At 40.4% G+C, this 19,145-nt stretch overlaps 3 protein-coding genes across 6 annotated transcripts; all 3 read left to right on the top strand.

The window, feature by feature from the left end:
* The first annotated feature begins 99 nt into the window (after positions 1-99).
* Positions 100-2,378, top strand: LOC121193072 (guanine nucleotide-binding protein G(I)/G(S)/G(O) subunit gamma-5-like). The gene is made up of 3 exons (XM_041055194.1): positions 100-264; positions 1,199-1,342; positions 2,095-2,378. The coding sequence occupies exons 1-2, from the start codon at positions 184-186 to the stop codon at positions 1,322-1,324; spliced, it is 207 nt and encodes a 68-aa protein (XP_040911128.1). The 5' UTR covers positions 100-183; the 3' UTR covers positions 1,325-1,342; positions 2,095-2,378.
* A 1,401-nt stretch (positions 2,379-3,779) lies between these two features.
* gpt (glutamic--pyruvic transaminase) lies at positions 3,780-18,706 on the top strand. Of its 4 annotated transcripts, XM_041054854.1 has the most exons (13): positions 3,794-3,932; positions 6,714-6,764; positions 7,927-8,113; positions 12,426-12,515; positions 12,716-12,824; positions 13,005-13,138; positions 13,891-14,134; positions 14,397-14,476; positions 14,580-14,716; positions 15,199-15,373; positions 16,133-16,288; positions 17,269-17,381; positions 18,049-18,706. In XM_041054854.1, exons 3-13 carry the CDS (start codon positions 7,976-7,978, stop codon positions 18,137-18,139), a joined length of 1,467 nt encoding a protein of 488 aa, XP_040910788.1. In that variant the 5' UTR covers positions 3,794-3,932; positions 6,714-6,764; positions 7,927-7,975; the 3' UTR covers positions 18,140-18,706. The 4 variants fall into 4 exon arrangements, with proteins under 4 accessions (XP_040910787.1, XP_040910788.1, XP_040910789.1 ...); XM_041054853.1 differs by lacking the exon at positions 6,714-6,764 and having other exon boundaries at positions 3,780-3,932; XM_041054855.1 differs by lacking the exons at positions 3,794-3,932; positions 6,714-6,764 and adding an exon at positions 7,219-7,373.
* On the top strand, positions 3,940-6,228 carry fuz (fuzzy planar cell polarity protein). The gene has a single exon (XM_041054856.1). It carries the CDS (start codon positions 4,321-4,323, stop codon positions 5,626-5,628), a length of 1,308 nt encoding a protein of 435 aa, XP_040910790.1. The 5' UTR covers positions 3,940-4,320; the 3' UTR covers positions 5,629-6,228.
* Positions 18,707-19,145: the final 439 nt, after the last annotated feature.

The following is a 19,145-nucleotide window of genomic DNA, read 5'->3' as shown; positions in this document are numbered from 1 at the left end:
GCTTTATTTTCTCTTTAATTTGGCGCCCACTGGTGTATGTCAGCAGGAGTTGCTGCCACGAATGTGAGCAACCGGAATCCGGATGTCATCATATTTGCTTTTGTCTCAGTATCCAGCCCAGAATCCCACCCTTTTGTCGGCGTTTATTTTGTTCACACACAAAAAAAACCAACAACCTCGACAATGTCGGGTTCCTCAAATCTTGTAGCCATGAAAAAAGTCGTTCAGCAGCTCCGTTTCGAGGCGAGCATAAACAGAGTGAAGGTAATTTCTGGTTTTACTGTTTTTCTGCCTAATAACGGGGAGAAATCTCGACCGTTACCCCGATCTGCTAACAGCGCTAGCTGGTGCTACAGGCTAGCAGCATTGCGCTAAGTTAGCCGATAGTCAACAGGCGTAGCAGGGCGTTGCTTGGAAAGAAAGTTGTTGTTTTTTTTTTGGTTCGTTTTTTTAAAGAATTAAGTGTAGAGATAATGTCCAGACCTCAACCTAGTGGCAGTTCGCATCTATCTATTAATTAAAGATTACTAGACCGGAGTTGTAACGTTGTTTAAAGGTACAACAATATAGCTGTGTTTGTGTGTGTGTGTGTGTGTGTGTGTATATATATACACACACACACACACACACACACACACATTTGTGTAAATTGACATATAATGACCTCATAGTTTTGGTTCCTCGTGCATAAAGACAGATAAACAATTAAAGGATTCAAGTATTCCAGTGATTTAGAAGTGCATTTCCGTGGAGTTTGGTGACTCGGACTTGATGAATTAAACAAATTGGGGAAATGCAATTTCCCAACTGAGGGACTAATAAGGGATTTCTTATTCTTATTCTTATTCTTAAATTTAGTAAACAGATTAGTCAATATTGAAGCAGCAGGGGTCAGGAAATCCTGACTTTAAATATCTAGCATGGATCAAGCTTAAGAAATACTGCATCCTGCAATTTCCATAATGTAATTCAGTACAGTCTTTTTGATCATGTCATCTGTCAGTTTGTTGTTTCATCTGTCAAAATGCTCCCTCTGTAGCCACTGACAAAAATCTATGCAACTGTGTTCCTTTTGTGATGGACAAAGTGAAATCCATGTGTAAAATTAGTGGAGTGTCTATATAGCCAGTCTGTTTGAAGAAACCCTGATATAACCCCAATGTCATGGTTTACATTTTTATTTGTCTTTTGTCATCAGGTCTCCCAGGCAGCGGCAGACCTTCAACAGTTTTGCATTCAGAATGCTGTACAGGACCCTCTGCTCACCGGTGTGTCCTCCAGCACCAACCCCTTCAGGCCTCAGAAGGTCTGCTCCTTCTTGTGAAACCACTGTTATTCATTGGTGAGTCTGCCACCTTGTTCACGCACTCATAGCTACTGTACATTCAGCACAAGCAATCTTTTATTTTAAAAGATGGCTGTTAAAGGTTGGTAGTTTCTTTCACTATGAATAGACTGCAGTCAGCTTGAATATCACTGTTATATTTTCACATCAAAACATCCATAGAAACTTCTCAGACCTCTCCAGCATAATTTACTTATTTTCTATCAACTTCTACTCTGTGTGTTCCAGACTCTGTTTTCATCACTTACTCCTTAAAATGGTGAAACTGGGGCTTCTATTAGCCACTCACACAGCAATCTGCATGTATTTGATGCTATATTTTGCCAATAATATGGATGTTTGGGAGTACATATGTTTCAGTCACTTGAGGATTTATGCAGCTGCAGAGTACAGATTACAGTAGAATTCAATGAAGGCATAAACTATCAATTTTACTATCTATTAAAAGGATTGATTAAATTTATTTCATAAGTTAGCACTTTTCACCTTAGCAATACATTTTTAAGGTTTGCACTATTATTATAAAGTAGGGAAATCACAGTGTGTCTCTAATTGTGCAAACAATGTTGAACATATTCTACACCCCTAAAATACTGGTTCACCGCACCTAATAAAAAAAGGTCAACCATATAACATTTTTTTACAATTAAAAAAATCGACTTAAACACATTAAAAGTCAAATCCAGTGTCTCATGTGTTGTCTGTTTTTGTCTCCTTTTGTATTTTTTTATTTGTTTGTTTGTTTGCAGGCCTTCATTTTGATGCTACAGGGAAAAGTTGACCTCAACACTGCTCCTCATGCCAAGCCATTATACTGCCACGGGATCTCTTGAGTGTAGAACACAATGTCAGGAAGATGACCATCTATTTTCAGCCACAGTAGAAGAAAGGAGACAGTTTTATTTTTCATGGCACTGTGATTTTTGAGTAAATTATTGTGCCTTTTCTATTGTTCTATTTTAGTCATCACTGTTCTGGACTTTTTGTATTTAATGAATAAAAAACATTCTTTCCTACTCCAAGGTTTTATCGATATGGCATCTCCTGTTTTCTGCTGTTTAGCTATTTGACAGCATTGCATGACAGACATAACAGCTTGTGAAAGCCAGCTGACAGCGTGCTGCTGAGCTAAAGAGGTTAAAGCGGTGGTACTTGAGTTTGTACAGAAGAGACTTTGCCACAAAATGTGACTTTAAAATGTTACTTTAAAAACACTAAAATCTAAAGAAACACTATAAAATTCTAAACACTGAAAAACAAGATACATCAAAAAGATACATAAATACTCCAAACCACTGCAAAGCCACATGATTGAAAGATATCCAGGAACCACTATAAAACCCCTGCTTCCTGGAAACAAACTTTTAAAATAAAAAAAATCCAAAATCTTTCTCTTTTTTTCCTGGGAAAATTGACATTACCACTGCTCTGGCTGGGCTTAATCACTTCTGTGCCTTCTATAGGCGTAGAAGTGATTAAGCCTAGGTGGAGTTTCGATTTCTTTAGACTTTTCTCCTTCTCCATTCACTGTGGAAGCAGGTGAAGTTCAATGCAATGCAGAGCGGACAGAGGCATTTTAATGTAGAGATAATAATGGAGGCAGCTGAGATACAGATCAGAAAATAAAAATATTGAAGGTTAGCTCTAAAGATGCTGTTTTACATAAGTTTTATATTTCAATGCAAAACAAGGAAGAAAAAACAAGAGTGATGAACTGCTAGACTGCCAAATTGGGTGGTTGAGAATTACAACCAGTGCTGGAAGAAATGTCCCAGATTCTAAACTTCACTTTATAGGTATCATCAGCTTACTAAAAATTATAAGTGGTATAAAATAATATGTGACCTGAGCTAAAGGTATTTTTGGGGAAAATTCAGTTATAAACAAACTTAAGAAAGGGAATTTTGATATAAAAACCTATATGAATAAATAAAAATCAACTATTCAAATTCATGAAAATGAAATGAAATTTCATTAAGATTTTTATCATGATTAAGATTCTTTTTCAAAATGTAAGTGTTCATTTATATATATTATTCTATTTGTTTATATGATTATTTCGTGTCATTTATTTAATTAATACTGAACACTTTCGGGCTCTATAGGGTAAATATAACGTAAAACTGAAATAATGTTCAAGTACCTCAAAACTGAATAGGAGTTGAGTAATTGGACTTCATTACTTTCCACCAGTAACTGATCATAATAAGATGTAATTTAATTTACATTGTAGTAATGCATGTAACTTGCAGTACTCAGATGAGGCACCCAGCTATAACTTAATCGTGACAATCATCAATTAATGATAGAAATACTATTAATAAAGCAATAATGTCGAGTTTCAGTATCGTAGCGCTATCCGTTGTTTGGTTCGACTCTCGCGAGAAGTGAACTAACTGACGTTGGCTCCACGTGAACAACAGTTCTGTGTGCTCTGGGGGCTGAACCCAGGTCGGTGTTGTTATCCCGCTCATTCAGCGGTTAAAACAGAGCTCGTAACTCTTAACTGAAGCTCGACCAGCCGAATGTAACTGTCCTCGTCAGTCTGAAGAATGAATCATGGGACAACGTTACTGTGGAAACGACGGTAACTTCTTTTGTTAACCTAGCATGTTAAATAGTTAGCCTACAAAAGCAAGAGGGTTTAGCGAGCCGACGGCATGTCAGGTCATGATAGCTAGATTTGCTGCATGATATCTCCTGTCTTGTCGTTGTTAGTACCGGTGTCAGCCAGCTGCAGGAAAATGGTTTAACCGTACGTGACGCTAACGGCTCACCAAGGTGTTCACCCTGTATGATGCAACACCAGAGCCAGACTCATCTATAGCTGTTAGCCGGTCAGTTTTTGACTTAATGGTTGTCATTACACAATCAACTCGATTAGACGTGTATTGACTGGTTCAGTAACCTACAACAGCTGAAAAGCGAGTTTGTTGACCGCACATGCAGCAGTGAACCACAGCTAGCTAAACCTCATGATGATGCTCCAGGATGGGTCAACACAGCTCATCTGCCTCACAGCCAGCAGCGGGGTTCCTCTTTTCACAAGGGGGGCTTCCAAACAGCTACCCTTTTCTGTCATCGGCTCCCTGAATGGTGTGCACATGTTTGGAGGTGGTCAGGGAGTGGTGTTGTCCTGCTGTGAGACCGAAGGCGGGGGGAAGGTCGTGTGGAGAGTTTTTCAGGACAGCGTGATGCTCATCGCTGTGAGTGGAGGTGGACACGGTGGTGCTGGTACCAGCAAAGAGGAGGAGTTTCGTTTACAACGACTTCTGGAGAATGTGTGGAACTGCATGGTGCTGGTGTTGGGGCAGGATGAGCTAGCTAACATGAGGAATGTTGAAAGGCTAAAGAGGGACTTGCGGTCCTGCTTCAGGCTCATTGATCAGCTGTTGGAGGAGAGGCAAGAGGGCATCCTGGGTAACCTAACACACTGTGCTGATTCGCTGCTGCCTCCAAACTCTAGTGTTCTTCAGGAGGCTGTGGATGGATTTGCTCAGGCTGCAGACAGTGAATTTTGTTGCCTTATTGTCCACGGGCGAATCGCCGCAGCAACTGAAAAGTGGTGGCGCCTAGCACCACAGGAAGTTGTGCTGCTCTCTGTTTTGATGCGGTCTCTCTCAGCCTCTGGATCAGCTTCTTGTGATTACCCAGTCTTCCTTCCACACGGCAGCCCCACTGTGGCCCACCGCCTGCTCCGCTTCCAGCTGCTCCCTGGAGCGGATGTGTGTGTGCTGTGTGGTCCCACTCCTTCCCTGCACAGAGCCGAGAGTGGGCTGGTGGGTCGTTTCTGGTCACCCCTGCTGGAGACCCTGAGAGATTGCCTGGCTGTTGGAGAGCGCTGTTTACCAGCATCTCTATCCCTGCGGCCTGATGTACTGGCACTTCTCCTGATCAACCGTGAAACACGTCGGTCAGTCTCTTGTGTGCGGACTTCTACTACTCATCTGCTCGGTAACCCTACTTTAACCTCCAAAGCCCGCTACTGGGAGCTGCTGAAGCTGTTCTACATCTTCAGCACGACACGCTACTTTAGCCAGGAGGAGACACTGTGTGTCTTCCCAGAAGAGAGGTCTCAAAGAAGCAACACTGAAGACTTTGTCCTTGGATTCTCACACCAGCCACTGCAGTGCTACCTAGTTACAGAGGAGTGCAAAAGTTATGGACTTCAGACAGCACAGCACCAGCTCTTCCTGCTAATCCCACCATCAGTTCCCACTTTTGCACTGCGTACGGTGGCCACACAGACTCTCTCTGATATAGTTGCAGCCACTGGGTTTTAACTGAACAGTTTACTTTAACATAACATTTCAGTTTTTAGTAAACCTACCATGTTTGACTTAAAAATATATCAGTGATTAAGTAATGTGAATTCACTGCTGATATTTTGTTTAATATATCACCAGGCATTTTTAGTAAACTACTGCTTTAATTAACTAATCAATGCTAACAAAAGTATGAAAATGCCATACCAATGTGACCGTCTTGTTGCTCTCTTTTGCATGTAAGAGAGAAGTCACTCTTTCAGTTATCAGTTGTGTGTGTGTAACTTCACTGGCTTTAAGACAGTTTCATTCAGCAGTGAAAGCTGGATGGATCTCAGTTCAAATTCTGTTGGCTCACTGAGTACTAACATTATCATGAGGATTGCACTGTATCTCAAAGTGTATTAGAAAAGCGCGTGTAAACGTTACACTGGGATAAATAAGTGCCTGCTGTTTGTTGTTGTAACATTTTTTAATCATTTGGCTTCAAAAGAGATAAAATTATTCTTTTTTTCTGTTCCAGTTCTGATCCTAAATATAGTTAGTTACTTTCTGTGGGTCTTTGTATCATTGACTGATTTATTCACATTTTTCTTACGGCTGATGTGATAATCATAATTTTTGCGCTTTTTTGGGTGAACGTTTGATTGCAATACTTTACAAAAGTAAATCAAAAGTTTTATTCTTAAAAATTCATTTTTAATAAGATGATAATATTTAAATGTGTTATTAATATTTCAATTTAAAACTAATTGTAAATGAAAAAGTAATATTTCAGTAATGTTTTTGTCACATCTCAGTTACTTGGCCGATTTGAAACAGAGGGTGGGTAATATAGACAAAGTGAACTTATAACTGTACTGAACCTTAAGGGAAAAAAAATCTAAAAGCATCTGCTATGGCTTCTGTTCTTTAACATACTTACTTATGCAAAAAAATAACAAAACTATACTATTTCTCACCACTGTAAGAACAGTGGCATTGACTATTGACAAAACAGACACCGCCATTATTAAATGAAGACACCTAGGCATGATAACTGCTGTGTTTTGTCTTGTTTATATCTGCACTGGTGATTTCAAGAAACCTTTCTCACTTTTCAGTGTGAAGGCAGAGTTTCACTGAAAGTCGCACTGAGGATCTGTAACATCCCAGTAAGTAGTTTCTAATCCCAGTTTTCATCAGATGCCCCGCTCCTCATGCTCATTTTGTATGTAGAGGAAGTCAGAGGACAGGACCATCCCAGTTTAACCTGAGAAATGTGAAATTTGACCCAGTGCCATCAGGTCTGACCTTGTTCCTTTGGTCTTCCTACCATCAAGGGTCAACAGATGCTGCTGAGCAACATTGACACAATATATAGCCTGTATGAATATTACAGGTATTGTTTTTTTCCCCATTAGGGCCACATGTGTATACATTTAAAATGAATACATTTTCTGTATCAGATTATTCTGATGGCACAGGTTGATGACTTTTTCCCAAAGTAAGTTGCATTAAACCACCTCTGCAGACTGAAGAAACTTAAGCCTAGTCCAGATAGGAGGAGCATTCATAATCATTGTGTTCACCAACAATCCTTCAGAGTCTCCTCCCAAACCGCATGGAGCACTCGGGAGAAAAAGTGAGGCGCGGTGCGGTGAGCTCAGGACAAAGTTGGACGCTGCACCGGGTCGCTGGTTATATCTCTCCGAGCCACGTCTCTAGTCCAGAGCTGTTTAGACTCAGTAACCGGAGAACCGACCCTGACTGACAGGCTAACGGTGCGTTGGATAACAGAGGAGAGGAGTGGGGGGGGGGGGGGTTGGCTAACGGTGGACTCGAAGCCACACAAAGGGGAGGGATACGCTCGCCGGTTGTAGCGTTGCCATGTGAGCAGGGAACGTACCCCAAAAATTTCAGAGTGAAATGTTTACTCAGTGCGTGTGGACGCAGCCAGAGTCTTAAGAAACTTCCCGGGACTTTATTCTTATTTTGTCGAGGTCCCTGTCACCTCTGTAAGGTTCAAAGGTCTGAGCGCTTAGTCATTTTTTAGGAGCGCGGTGGCTCAACTTGCACAACACTGATTTCACTCCTCTCGAGTGAAGTAACAGTAGCAGTTCGCTGTCGCACCGCAGAGGCTTTTAAAGCTGTTGAAAGAAGGTCTTGTAACATGTCGGCCACACGGATGCAGTTGCTATCACCCAGAAACGTTCGGCTTTTAAGCCGGGGGCAAAACGAGTTGTTGGCCGGTGGCAGCGGAGCGCAGCGGCCCGGCGGTGGTCCCAGGGTCCGCTCACTGACCTCTCCCCCTCTGTCGTCCTCTTCTCCCGGCAGAGCCTTATCGAGTCTGAGTGCGACGCGGCGCGGGCTCCCCAGTGAGAAAATGTCCGAAAATGGAGTGGTGTCCCGGGCCAAGGTGTTGACCATCGACACCATGAACCCCACGGTGAAGAAGGTGGAGTATGCCGTGCGGGGGCCCATCGTGCAGCGGGCTGTGGAGCTGGAGAGGGAACTCTCAGAGGTTTGTGCAAGAAACTGATCTCAGTGTTTACACCAACTGCAGTCTCTACGGACCATACTTTGTGTAATATCTCTCGCTTCTCATCTTTGTATGTGAAATATTTTTTTTTGTTTCGTCTGTCTTTCATTGCATCAGCCCATTATAGGCTTATTGTTCTGGTCAGATTGTGGCAGTGTAGACCAACATTCTTTACCTGATAGGCTTAAACTTTCTAAGAGCCCTTTTATTTTGCTCTATCCGAATCAGAAGGCTGGGGAAAAAATGATGTTCATATCATCCAGGACTTGGCACAATGAACAGTTTTAAATCGCTTTTAACCTTGAGCCATGTTCTGTTCAAGATTTCTGTCTGTTAAAGGGAAGTTTTTCTTTACCACTGTCATCAAGCACTTTTTCTTGGGGAAAATATTGGGTCTCTGTAGATAAAGAGTAGTCTAAACCTGCTCTACATGTAAAGTGCCTTGAAATAACTTATGACTCTTATGATTTGGCACTATATAAATAAAACTGACTTGACTTAAATGTACAAATTGGTGCATGTGATATGGTAGATTTGAACCCATTAAAGATGACTCTGCATGCTTCTTTCCTGCTGATGAAAGCTTTTGTTTTGTGGCTAAGCAAAGTGTCTTTAACCAGTTATAATTGCAGATCAGCAGTTTCCTTTCCTGGTTATGTTCTCACAATTACCATCGATGGCCTCCAAAGAGAACTCTTTGTGTTCTCATTTGCTGTTGGGTTTACACACCCTCTTATCAAAGTCCACCAGATAATTAGAAATTGAGGTTGATCATGTCAAATTTGTTGACCTGCTATGATCCAGATGATGTGTTATACCCACAAATTTCACCATCTCTTTCTGTCTGGTCCTCAGAGTTAATCTCTAACCCATATTGTTTTTAAGTCTCACTTCTTGTTTGTGGAGAAGCCAAAGAGAGCGGTGAAAGTCCATAGTCTGAGCTATTGACTGAAATGTTTTTTCTATCTTTTCTTTACTATCTGTGTTTCACTGTCTGAAGACCTAGTGATGATAAACGTGTCAGTCAAACTCTAAAAAATATCCAAAATATCCAGCTGTTGTATTTGGCTCACCATTGTAGGTTTTGTTGTAATGCCTTCAGAAAAGCGCAAACATAGCTATGGTTGTCTTTTAAGTTAAAAAAAAAAAAGTTTTAAGTTAAGTAAGAACTTTTATTGCATGAGATAATGTGATTTTGTTGAATATCCATGACATTATAGGTCCTTTTCAAGTTATTGGCACTGTCAGTACAGCTTATTTGTACATTCCTTTTTTTTTTTTAAGCACCGTAGGATCCCTTCCTCCGACACTGTTTATGGTGATGTGGCAACCAGCTGTTAGTGTACCAAGTGCAGTCTGGTGTGAAAACTGTCCTCTCTTGAGTGCTTTGCTCAGGAAGGGATGAGTATGCGAACAGGTTCTTGCACAGGTGAAAGGCATAGTGACGTGGGCCTGCAGGGGCTGTAATGACCTTTTTAACCAGATGGTTCACTGCCACCAAAGATTTTATGTTCTGTTTGTTCTAACCAATGCTTATTTGAAGCTGAGCCCCTTCATAGGATATTTATTTTCTTCTCAACTGTACAAGAGGTCGATCATGCATTGTCGAGCTGGTATTTAGGTGTTAAGAAAGCAGAGGAAATTGAAGTTGGATTCAGCTGGTAAAACTCAGCCAAGATATTGAGGGATGGGAGCATTTTCAGGGGAGCAATGAGATAATTACCATAATACTTACAACTGCTAATACCTTTTTATTCATCACACTTTCCTCAAAGACAGGAAAATCACTTCAGTTTCTTTGTTCATTAACTGCACATTTTCCCACTGTCAGTGTTTTCAATAGTGCAGCACCAAGCCAGAAGGCAAAAATGTACTGCAAGTAATCAGCCACAGTCCTCTCAGTCAGCTACAGTCCCCTCAGCGTACTAAGAGTCTTCAGGACAACTGATCTGTGCTTTTAAAGACCTTTATACTTTCCCCTTCATTTTCCAAAATGTGGTGTTGGGTTACTTTGGGAAACAGGTCACAGTGGTATTCTCTCTTTTGTCTGGGAATTATACACACACACACACACACACACACACACACACACAAACACACACAAAAAGAGGAATGTACACTCTGTGATCCCCTACTCTGGTTACCTACACACCTTGTTTTTAGGAAGCAAGATCTTTGCTCTTCATTTACAGTACAAGTATGGCATTGTTCTTGTTTTTTATCACTTAACACTAAAGATTGGTTGTTCAGAGCTTTTCCCAACAGGGAGCTGAACGAGAGCAACTTTGAGTGCACCAGTTAACACATCCAGTTATTACATTGTGGTCTTTGTTTTGTCCTAATGAGCTCCCAGCTGATAGCGAATGAGGGCCTTTTGAGAGAGTATCTCTGGGGACAGAACAGAGAGACACAAGACTAGTTTTTCTCAAATTCTTTCCACCAGAATCAAATACAATATGCAAACCACTAAAAAGGTTTTCCATTGTAGAAGCATTGCTGAGTTTGCATTTCAAATGAGTCTGGTCTGAATATAGGACGGATTTGTTAATGACTGGCTGAGAACTAAAGAAAAATGTGAATGATTCAAAGTGAATTTTCTTATCTTTGTTTATTCTGAACTTTATACTGTTACCAGCTTAGGTCACCGTGTTATTTACAAGGGCTTTCACTGTTTTACGTCTTTAATGAAAAGCATCTGCTGCAATTCCTTGGGAGTAAACAGAAATACTGTCTGAGCATTACACCAAGGGCACTGTTTCACCTTCTGCTGGAACTTCAGCTGTGTTTGCTGACCTGTTTTAATCAGCGATGGAGGGCAAAAAGTACAGGCCTTTGAAGTCAGTACTCAGGAGCAGAGGTCAGTTTGTTTCTGAAAGATCCCCATCATGAATGGGCAGTACCTTTAACCTAGGGGTGTTATTCACCCCATATAATGTTATTGGTCCAGATTGAGAGACGCCTCTCTTGTGTGACCAATGGGAAAGCCAGGGACTCAAGTTTCCTAAAATCTGGACTGGATTGGACAAATCAAACAAACAGGCTGCTTTGATTTCCACTGGACGTGTGAGCCTACACTTGTGGCTACTCTGCAGTGTCATGATGTTCCTAACATCTGGTGTTAACAGCATGTGTGTGTGTGCATGTGTGTGAGTTTGTGTTTGTGCACGTGTCTGCATTGCTGTTTGTCCTCTGTCAGTGATCTCAGCTGTTCAAGATATTATCTTTCTGAAATGTTATATCATCCGCCTGGAACTGATATTTCGATTTGGCATTATATTCTCCTAATTATTTTTAACATGTAGTTTACTGCTGCTTTGCTGTAACATATCCCGTTCCTTCTTGGTCTACACTAAACGAGGCCAAAAGCCACTGTATAATGTATATCTCTGTGTTTATGTGTCAGAGAGTTAATGTTATCAGTATGATAAAGTGGTTTGCTCAGGGTGAAACCTTGTTCCCCTGTTTGCGCATTCTATCGGAGTCAAGGTTGTTGTAAATACACTAAAGCCTTTTTACCAAATGGATTATGTCCGTGTAGCAGTGTAAGCTCCCGAAAAAAACAAAGTTCACCAAATAATTGTACTTCACTTTGGTATCAGTATGTATGAGAAGAATATAGAAAGAAAGTTTGCTTTGAGAACGAACAGTTGACACTTTACATGCTTTTCCTGGAAACTGACTTCTTGACGTTAAAATGTTACTCAGAAAATCTGACAGGTGAAATTTCATGAGAACACTTGAAATTAAAGGCGCTCTGTGGAGTAAACCTGCTGCATTTAGTCCTGAAGCAGCAGAAAATCTGTGGTATCACTTGATAACGTCGCCAAATTTTAGTCCAGAACAGGGTAACATTTAGGACAAGATCAATATTTAGAATTGTAACTTTTTGAATATTTCAATTTCCACAATTTCTTTATGCACTCCTCTTGCAGGAAAATAACTGATTGAGTACAGCCAACAGACAATAAATTTGAGTAAACCACTAAGCCACTGTGTGCTTCGCAGCTGCTGGGCTCTCAGCTTTTTTTGGCGTAAATGTTTATGGGAAAGTTATGTATGTGTTTAAGCCTGTGTGTAGTCACGGGGTCAGGGTTGTTTAGGGGCAGTGGGGATTCTCAGCCACCCCCATTCTCCGTGAGTCAGGTTTGTTAATGGGCAGGCACCGGAAAATTCAGAAAAGATAATGACGTTATTTTCTTGAATGCAAAGTTAACAAATGCTCTCGCGGATCTAGCTTTTGTTTCCATTCTTCAGATGTGTAATCATTTCTGTATGTTGTGTTTATGTTATGCAGGGAATGAAGAAGCCATTTGCAGAGGTCATCAAGGCCAACATTGGTGACGCGCATGCTATGGGACAGCAGCCAATCACTTTCTTCCGACAGGTCTGCTCCTAAGCCCTTCCCCCAACCTGTCACCTAAAAATAGCACCTCCCTCCTGACTCCTAAATATCTATCTTAACTGATTTCTCCCTCCTTAAATAAGTTGGTGTTGATCATTTTTGCCTAACTTATGCAATAATCTGTGCAGGGTTCGCATGATGTTCCTTCCACCCTTTATACTCACACCTCCCTTTGTTTCAAGGTCTTGGCGCTATGCTCCTATCCTGAACTGCTCAATGACAGCACATTCCCAGAGGATGCTAAAAGTAGAGCACATCGCATTCTGCAGTCTTGTGGAGGGAACAGTATGGGTGTGTATGAGTGTGCTGGTTTTTTGCGGAAACACAAACAAGCTCTCTAAACCCTGGCTTCTAATTATCACCTTTACAAGCTCATTTTGTTTTAAATGCTGCTTTCTGCTGGTGCTATGTTGTGTAAAAGTTTTAAGTTGCCAAAGAAAGTTCCATTGTCTCCATACAAATCTCCCTCAGGCTCCTACAGTGCCAGTCAGGGCATAGACTCTGTGCGTCAGGATGTGGCCCGCTACATTGAGCGAAGGGATGGCGGTGTGCCCTGCGACCCAGACGACATTTACCTCACCACAGGGGCCAGCGACGGCATTGTGGTACAAAAAACCTCTTATTTTAACTTTCTGACTTTGTGTCTCTTCTGTAGAAGGAGGTTATCTGAGATATTTACATCACTGAACTGTGAAAACATGACAAGACATATTTTAGGGTGATCTCAACATCATCTCAGCTCATACAATATAATTGAGTTCCCTTCTTAAAGGACAAATCATAAATGCAGAAAAAAGTCGAATGTATCACAGAAAGTGTTCAAATGAGATCACTGATATCAACATGTGACCTTTGTGTCTTTGTTTCCTTTTACAAGTGAGGTCCAATGAAGGTTTGATACCTAAGATGCAGAAGTAGAGCACCCAATTGAAATTCAGTGTACGAGAAGTGCACCTGCTTCCTCTTTCGATTTTTGACTCAAATCTATTTGCATGGAAAGCAGCATAGAGACAACTGTACTACTGTATATATAATTCTAAAATACGATCACATGTTAACATGGCAGTTTATTTACATTCATTTGGCAATTTATTGGGTACAACTATCTAAAACAAATGCAGTCTAACACAAAAGCAAATGTTCAACCTCATGTTCATTTTGGAAGATATAGTTTGTGGCGCTGTTGGAATGTATTGTGTTATACAAATAGATGTTTCTATTATTTTTCCCACCCTATTTATATCAATGACAGTAGACTAAATAACACTTTAATCTTAATTTATTATCTCTCTGTATAATGCAGTACAGGTCGAGAGCATATCATGTCTTTCTTCACTTCCCTGCCCTGTCCTTTCAGACCATGCTGAAGCTGCTGGTGTGTGGTGAAGGTGCGGCCCGCACAGGCGTCATGATCTCCATACCTCAGTATCCCCTGTATTCGGCTGCATTGGCCGAACTTGGCGCTGTGCAGATCAACTATTACCTTAATGAGGAAAAGTGCTGGAGTCTGGACATCAGCGAGCTGCAGCGCGCCCTGGATGAAGCTCGGCAATACTGTAACCCGAGAGCCCTGTGCATCATTAACCCTGGAAACCCCACCGGTAAACCAGTCTCTTTTCTTTTTTTTTTTTGGTCAAAATTAATGCTATTATAACTTCTTACTGCAGGCTCAAACACTTCAAATTAAATCACCCTTCATATGATGTATACATCATTACATCTCCTCTGTAGTAGTAGCTTTATGACCACAGATTTCATGTGCTGTTCAAAGAGGAGCCACTAGATGGCAGCAAATGGACATAACTATCTGCTTAATTGTCATTTCAAACCCTTCACCATAATGAGCCTCCTCTTTTTTCACAGGTCAGGTTCAGAGCAGAGAGTGCATTGAAGATGTAATCCGATTTGCGGCGAAGGAACGTCTCTTCCTCATGGCTGATGAGGTACTGTCTCTGCTTTTCTTTAACTTTAACTCTTTAACTTTTATCTACATGCTTTATTGTCCACTTCACCTGTAATATCTATCATTCTTTCCCCATCACCCAGGTATACCAGGACAACGTGTATGCTGATGGCTGCCAGTTCCACTCTTTCAAGAAGGTTCTGTTTGAGATGGGGCCAGAGTACTCAAATACAGTGGAACTGGCATCCTTCCACTCCACTTCAAAGTGTTACATGGGAGAGTAAGTCATCTCACTTTCATGCTCGGATAAATCTGTCAGACCTTGTGACAAAAATGTTGACAGCTAGTTTACCTTTGTTTACTGTAACTTGTTTGGTTTTGTTGCTTTCTGTCTTTTTATGCCTCCATGCTGGCGACATCCATAGCTGCAGGCATTATGTATCTGTCTGTCCGTCCCATTCTCGTGAATGGGATATCTCAGGAAAGTCTTGCTTGAATTTCTTCAAATTTGGCACAAACATTCACTTTGGCTCAAGGATGACCTGATTAGACTTTGGTGGTCAAAGGTCCAGGTCACCGTGACCTCACAAAACAGGTTTTTGGCACTAACTCAAGAATTTATTCGCTTTTATGAAAAAATTTCACACAGATGTCTAAGAGGATAAAATGATGAAGTGATGACAGTTTGTATCCAAAAGGTCAAAGTTCAGCTTCACTATCACATCAACTGGTCACATCATAAAGTTTTCATCTCCCAATTAGGTGTGGCTTCCGTGGAGGCTACATGGAGATCATCAACATGGATGATGAGGTGAAGGCCCAGCTGACCAAGCTGGTGTCGGTCCGTCTCTGTCCTCCTGTTCCCGGTCAGGCTCTAATGGACCTGGTGGTCAACCCTCCGCAGCCTGGGGAGCCTTCATTTGACAACTTCATCAAGGTACACAGTTTACATCCTGCAACCCTCATTATTTACTCTAGGGGTAGAACAGATAATCAATTCACCAATACAGTACATATTCTGATTAAACATAATCTGTTGTTAGGCATTATCAGTACACTGGCACTGGTAAGATTACACATTCTTTTTGCAGTGTACTATCAGAACATTGTCACTGATTGTGGATTTTATCAAGTATTTTCTTTGTTGCTTTAATTGGCTATTTTAATTAATTTTAACACACTGAAAACTTCAGATTTATTATGATACTCAAGGTGTGTCCTTTTTTACCCCAAGAGATAAATAAACTGTGGAGCTCTTCTTCCCTCTGACTGTTCAGCCTTTCGAAAATATATCTGCGTTCAGCTTTTTTAGAATATCGTGCTTTACATGTATATGTTGCTGTGTTAAAATGGCCTCTATGCTACTTGTTTAATACTGTTTTTTTCTCAAATCTCTGTGAAACTGAAATCATTTTGTAATACAGTGAATATGCATTATATCCCATTATATTCCTGTTTTATTAAAAATTAGTTTGCTGTTAATGGGGTTCATCTTTTTAAAATACCATTTTCTGTGGCGAACATTTCCTCCAGACAACCTTGAGATCGATAAGACAGGTATTGCTACGCAATATGAATGTTTCTTGTACAGTCAGTCACAGGCAGTGCATATGTAGTTCTAGTAACCTCTCTCTTTGGTTTGCTGTAATTTTATTTTTCTCTCTTCTATATTTTCTGTTCTCTCTCCCACATCCAGGAGCGCACTGCCACCTTAAGTGCCTTAGCAGAGAAGGCCAAGCTTACTGAGCAGGTTCTCAATACGGTGCAAGGTATCAGCTGCAATCCTGTGCAGGGTGCTATGTACTCCTTCCCTCGCATAACCATCCCTGAAAAAGCCATCACAGAGGCCATGGTCAGTCCTTAACCTTCTTATAAATGTTTCTGTGATTCAGATTTCATTGTATTTTTGCTTCAAGGCAATTACATTGATAAGAAGCAGCAAAAAAGAGAGGAATAAAATAGACAGTACAGTTATATAAGATTTTTTTTCTCAATGCACCACTCCACTCCACTCCACTACTTATTATTTGCTCCACTTATTATTATTATTATTTCACTTACTATTTCTCTTCATGGTCTCAACAGCCCTCGATTCACTAACACTCATGTTCCATTACAAACAACCAAAATCTGGGCTGGTATTAAATTACATTTGGGAGGACGTGCAAAAAGACATCAGACCAACATCTCTTACTCTGTGCTATGCTGGATTAAATAACTCTTTAACCAGGTTCACTGGGCATCCACCACTGTTTGCTAAAGGGAACAAATGATTTCCGATAGCTTGTGGTTTCAGTTCTGTCTCCCGGTTGACTGCTCAGTAGGAATTTCAGTGAGGGTGGACTGAGAATCTGATTAGCCTAACAAAGGATAAGGTCAGAGTAAAGCTGACCTACTGACACTTGATCAATCCCAATGACTCCGCTCACTATCCTGATCACACCGTTCCACCATATGTTGTCCTTAGCTGTGCTTTTCCCAAAAAACAATGCATGGACACAGAGCCTCTTTATGTCAACATTTCCATTGGCATTTTTAATAGAGCTTCTGTGCAGTTTGTTTCTCAATCTCAGTGCTCAGCTACTTCTAAGGATGAGACACTTAAAAGGATTTAAAATGGTTCTAAAAGAGGTTTTGATCCAAAGAAAAGCAGATACACTTCAGATTTATTTGACCTCAAACTGGTGTTCATCTCGTTTTGTTTTGTGTTCTTATCAACCTTCAGTTACCTTTTTGCTGGTGAAAAGATGTCCTCAAAGCTGAGGGCCACTTGTACTAAAATAAAAATGAAGGCTGAACTAGCTATATCATGTTTCTTTTTCTCTCTGTCAGGCTATGGGTCAGCAGCCAGATATGTTTTACTGCATGAAGATGCTGGAGGAGACAGGGATCTGCCTTGTACCTGGAAGCGGCTTTGGCCAGAAGGATGGAACCTTCCACTTCAGGTACAGAAATCTTCTTAGGCTGCAACTGTATCATGTCTGAAAATAGTGAAAAATGCCCCTCACAATTTCCTTGGGCCAAGTTGATATCAACAAAGTTTTTTTCTGCCCAACCAACAGACGATCAGTCACTCAGCAGAATTTTTACCATTTTGATTTAATATTACTTGGCTGAAATTATTTTTTTTGACAGCTAATTGATTAATAAACTATTCTACTAAGTCACCTGATTGAGCTAATTGAGTAGAGGCCTTGACTAAAAATCTTTGCTTTTTCCTGTCTTGTAAGGTTCTCAGTTGCCACTTCAGTAGGTACACCTAGTTAAAACATACGGGGTCTGTTACAACAGTCCTGCAATAAAAATCTTCTGCATTGGTTTGCGTGCCTAATAAACTGGAAATAGATTGTGAATAAACCATTTACTGCAATTGTTTTGATCTGGCTGAGAGGAAACAAAGTTTTTTTCCTCAGTTTAAACAGGAGAATTATTGTCAGACATTATCCCTTTATACTCTCTCTAGTTATTGAATAACTTTTAAAAATAATCCTTAGGTGGCTCTTTGACGTCCATAATAATCTTTAACTCTTTGCCAAGGCATCTCCTCTTGTTACATCACTCAGTAAACAGTTCATTTTTGACTTTTGAATTTTCTTCCGCTCTCCTGCTCAGAATGACCATCTTGCCACCAAAAGACAAGCTGCAGATCCTGCTGAACAAAGTCAAGGAGTTCCACCAGAAATTCACCCACCAGTATTCTTAAATTTCCACACCTGTTTTGTCCTCCATTCACAAAGGGAGGAGCTCACCAACCACAACAAAAAGAACTCAGCCAATCACAATTTAACTGTCACTAGTAAGTGCCTTCTCTACGGCGGCTCTGGTGGTCTCTGTGATGACGCACTTCAGCCTCTACAGCTGTCTCATTTGGACATTGGTGGACATTACACTAGGCACTGTTTTGTGTCAGAAAACAAAAGAAAACTGGAGATGAAGAAATGAATTCAGAGACGCTTGTCAGTTTATTAAGAAAAATATGGCTTCGTCTACTGTTGTTTCCAGTTTTGAAAGATGTATTATACTATAGGTCTGTGTATTCGTGAGTACGAGAGGTAGATTATCTATGTCAATGCCAAGCTTATAAAAAAAAAAACAAAGTTACAACTGAAGACAGTGTGATGCTGCTTAAAACCTTGAGTACGTGTACAACTGATGAAAATATTTCATTCCTGCAGGCTGTACTTGACAGGGAGGAGGAGGATACAGGAAAGTCTCGTTTGCATGACGATTGAGAAATGATTTTGTAGAATCAAAATAAATGTAACAGTCAGTGGTTTGTCTCATTATTTTGGAAAGAGCTATCAGATATGTTTAGGGTTTATAATGATAGAAATAGGTCATATCCTTTGATCGTAAAGATGTAATGTCCAAAAATGTCACTGCTGCATTATATAATCTTATGTCTTCATATCTTCGTACTTTCATTAAGGGAAGGATTATGTAATCGCAGTTTGTCTGATATTTGAAAAGAAACAGTCTAAAACATAAACTGACAGTGGTTAGTCATCTCCTACCTCTATTCATTACTCTATTTAAGGCCAAAGGAGAGAGTCTCATTCACAACATGTTACTCATTCAAAATAACAACATGGTTAAATTAAAATAAGACTTATAAATAAGAATAATTCAATGTTGGAAAGAAAAATTCCAGCCACATAGATGAAGGCTGTTTTTACTTGAAACATTAATTATGTAATTTAATCTATTGT

This window comes from Toxotes jaculatrix, chromosome 14 (assembly GCF_017976425.1).
Source record: "Toxotes jaculatrix isolate fToxJac2 chromosome 14, fToxJac2.pri, whole genome shotgun sequence".
Classification (NCBI taxonomy): domain Eukaryota; kingdom Metazoa; phylum Chordata; class Actinopteri; family Toxotidae; genus Toxotes; species Toxotes jaculatrix.
The sequence above is the reverse complement of the archived record's forward strand: the minus strand, read 5'-3'. Positions and strand labels throughout refer to the sequence as shown.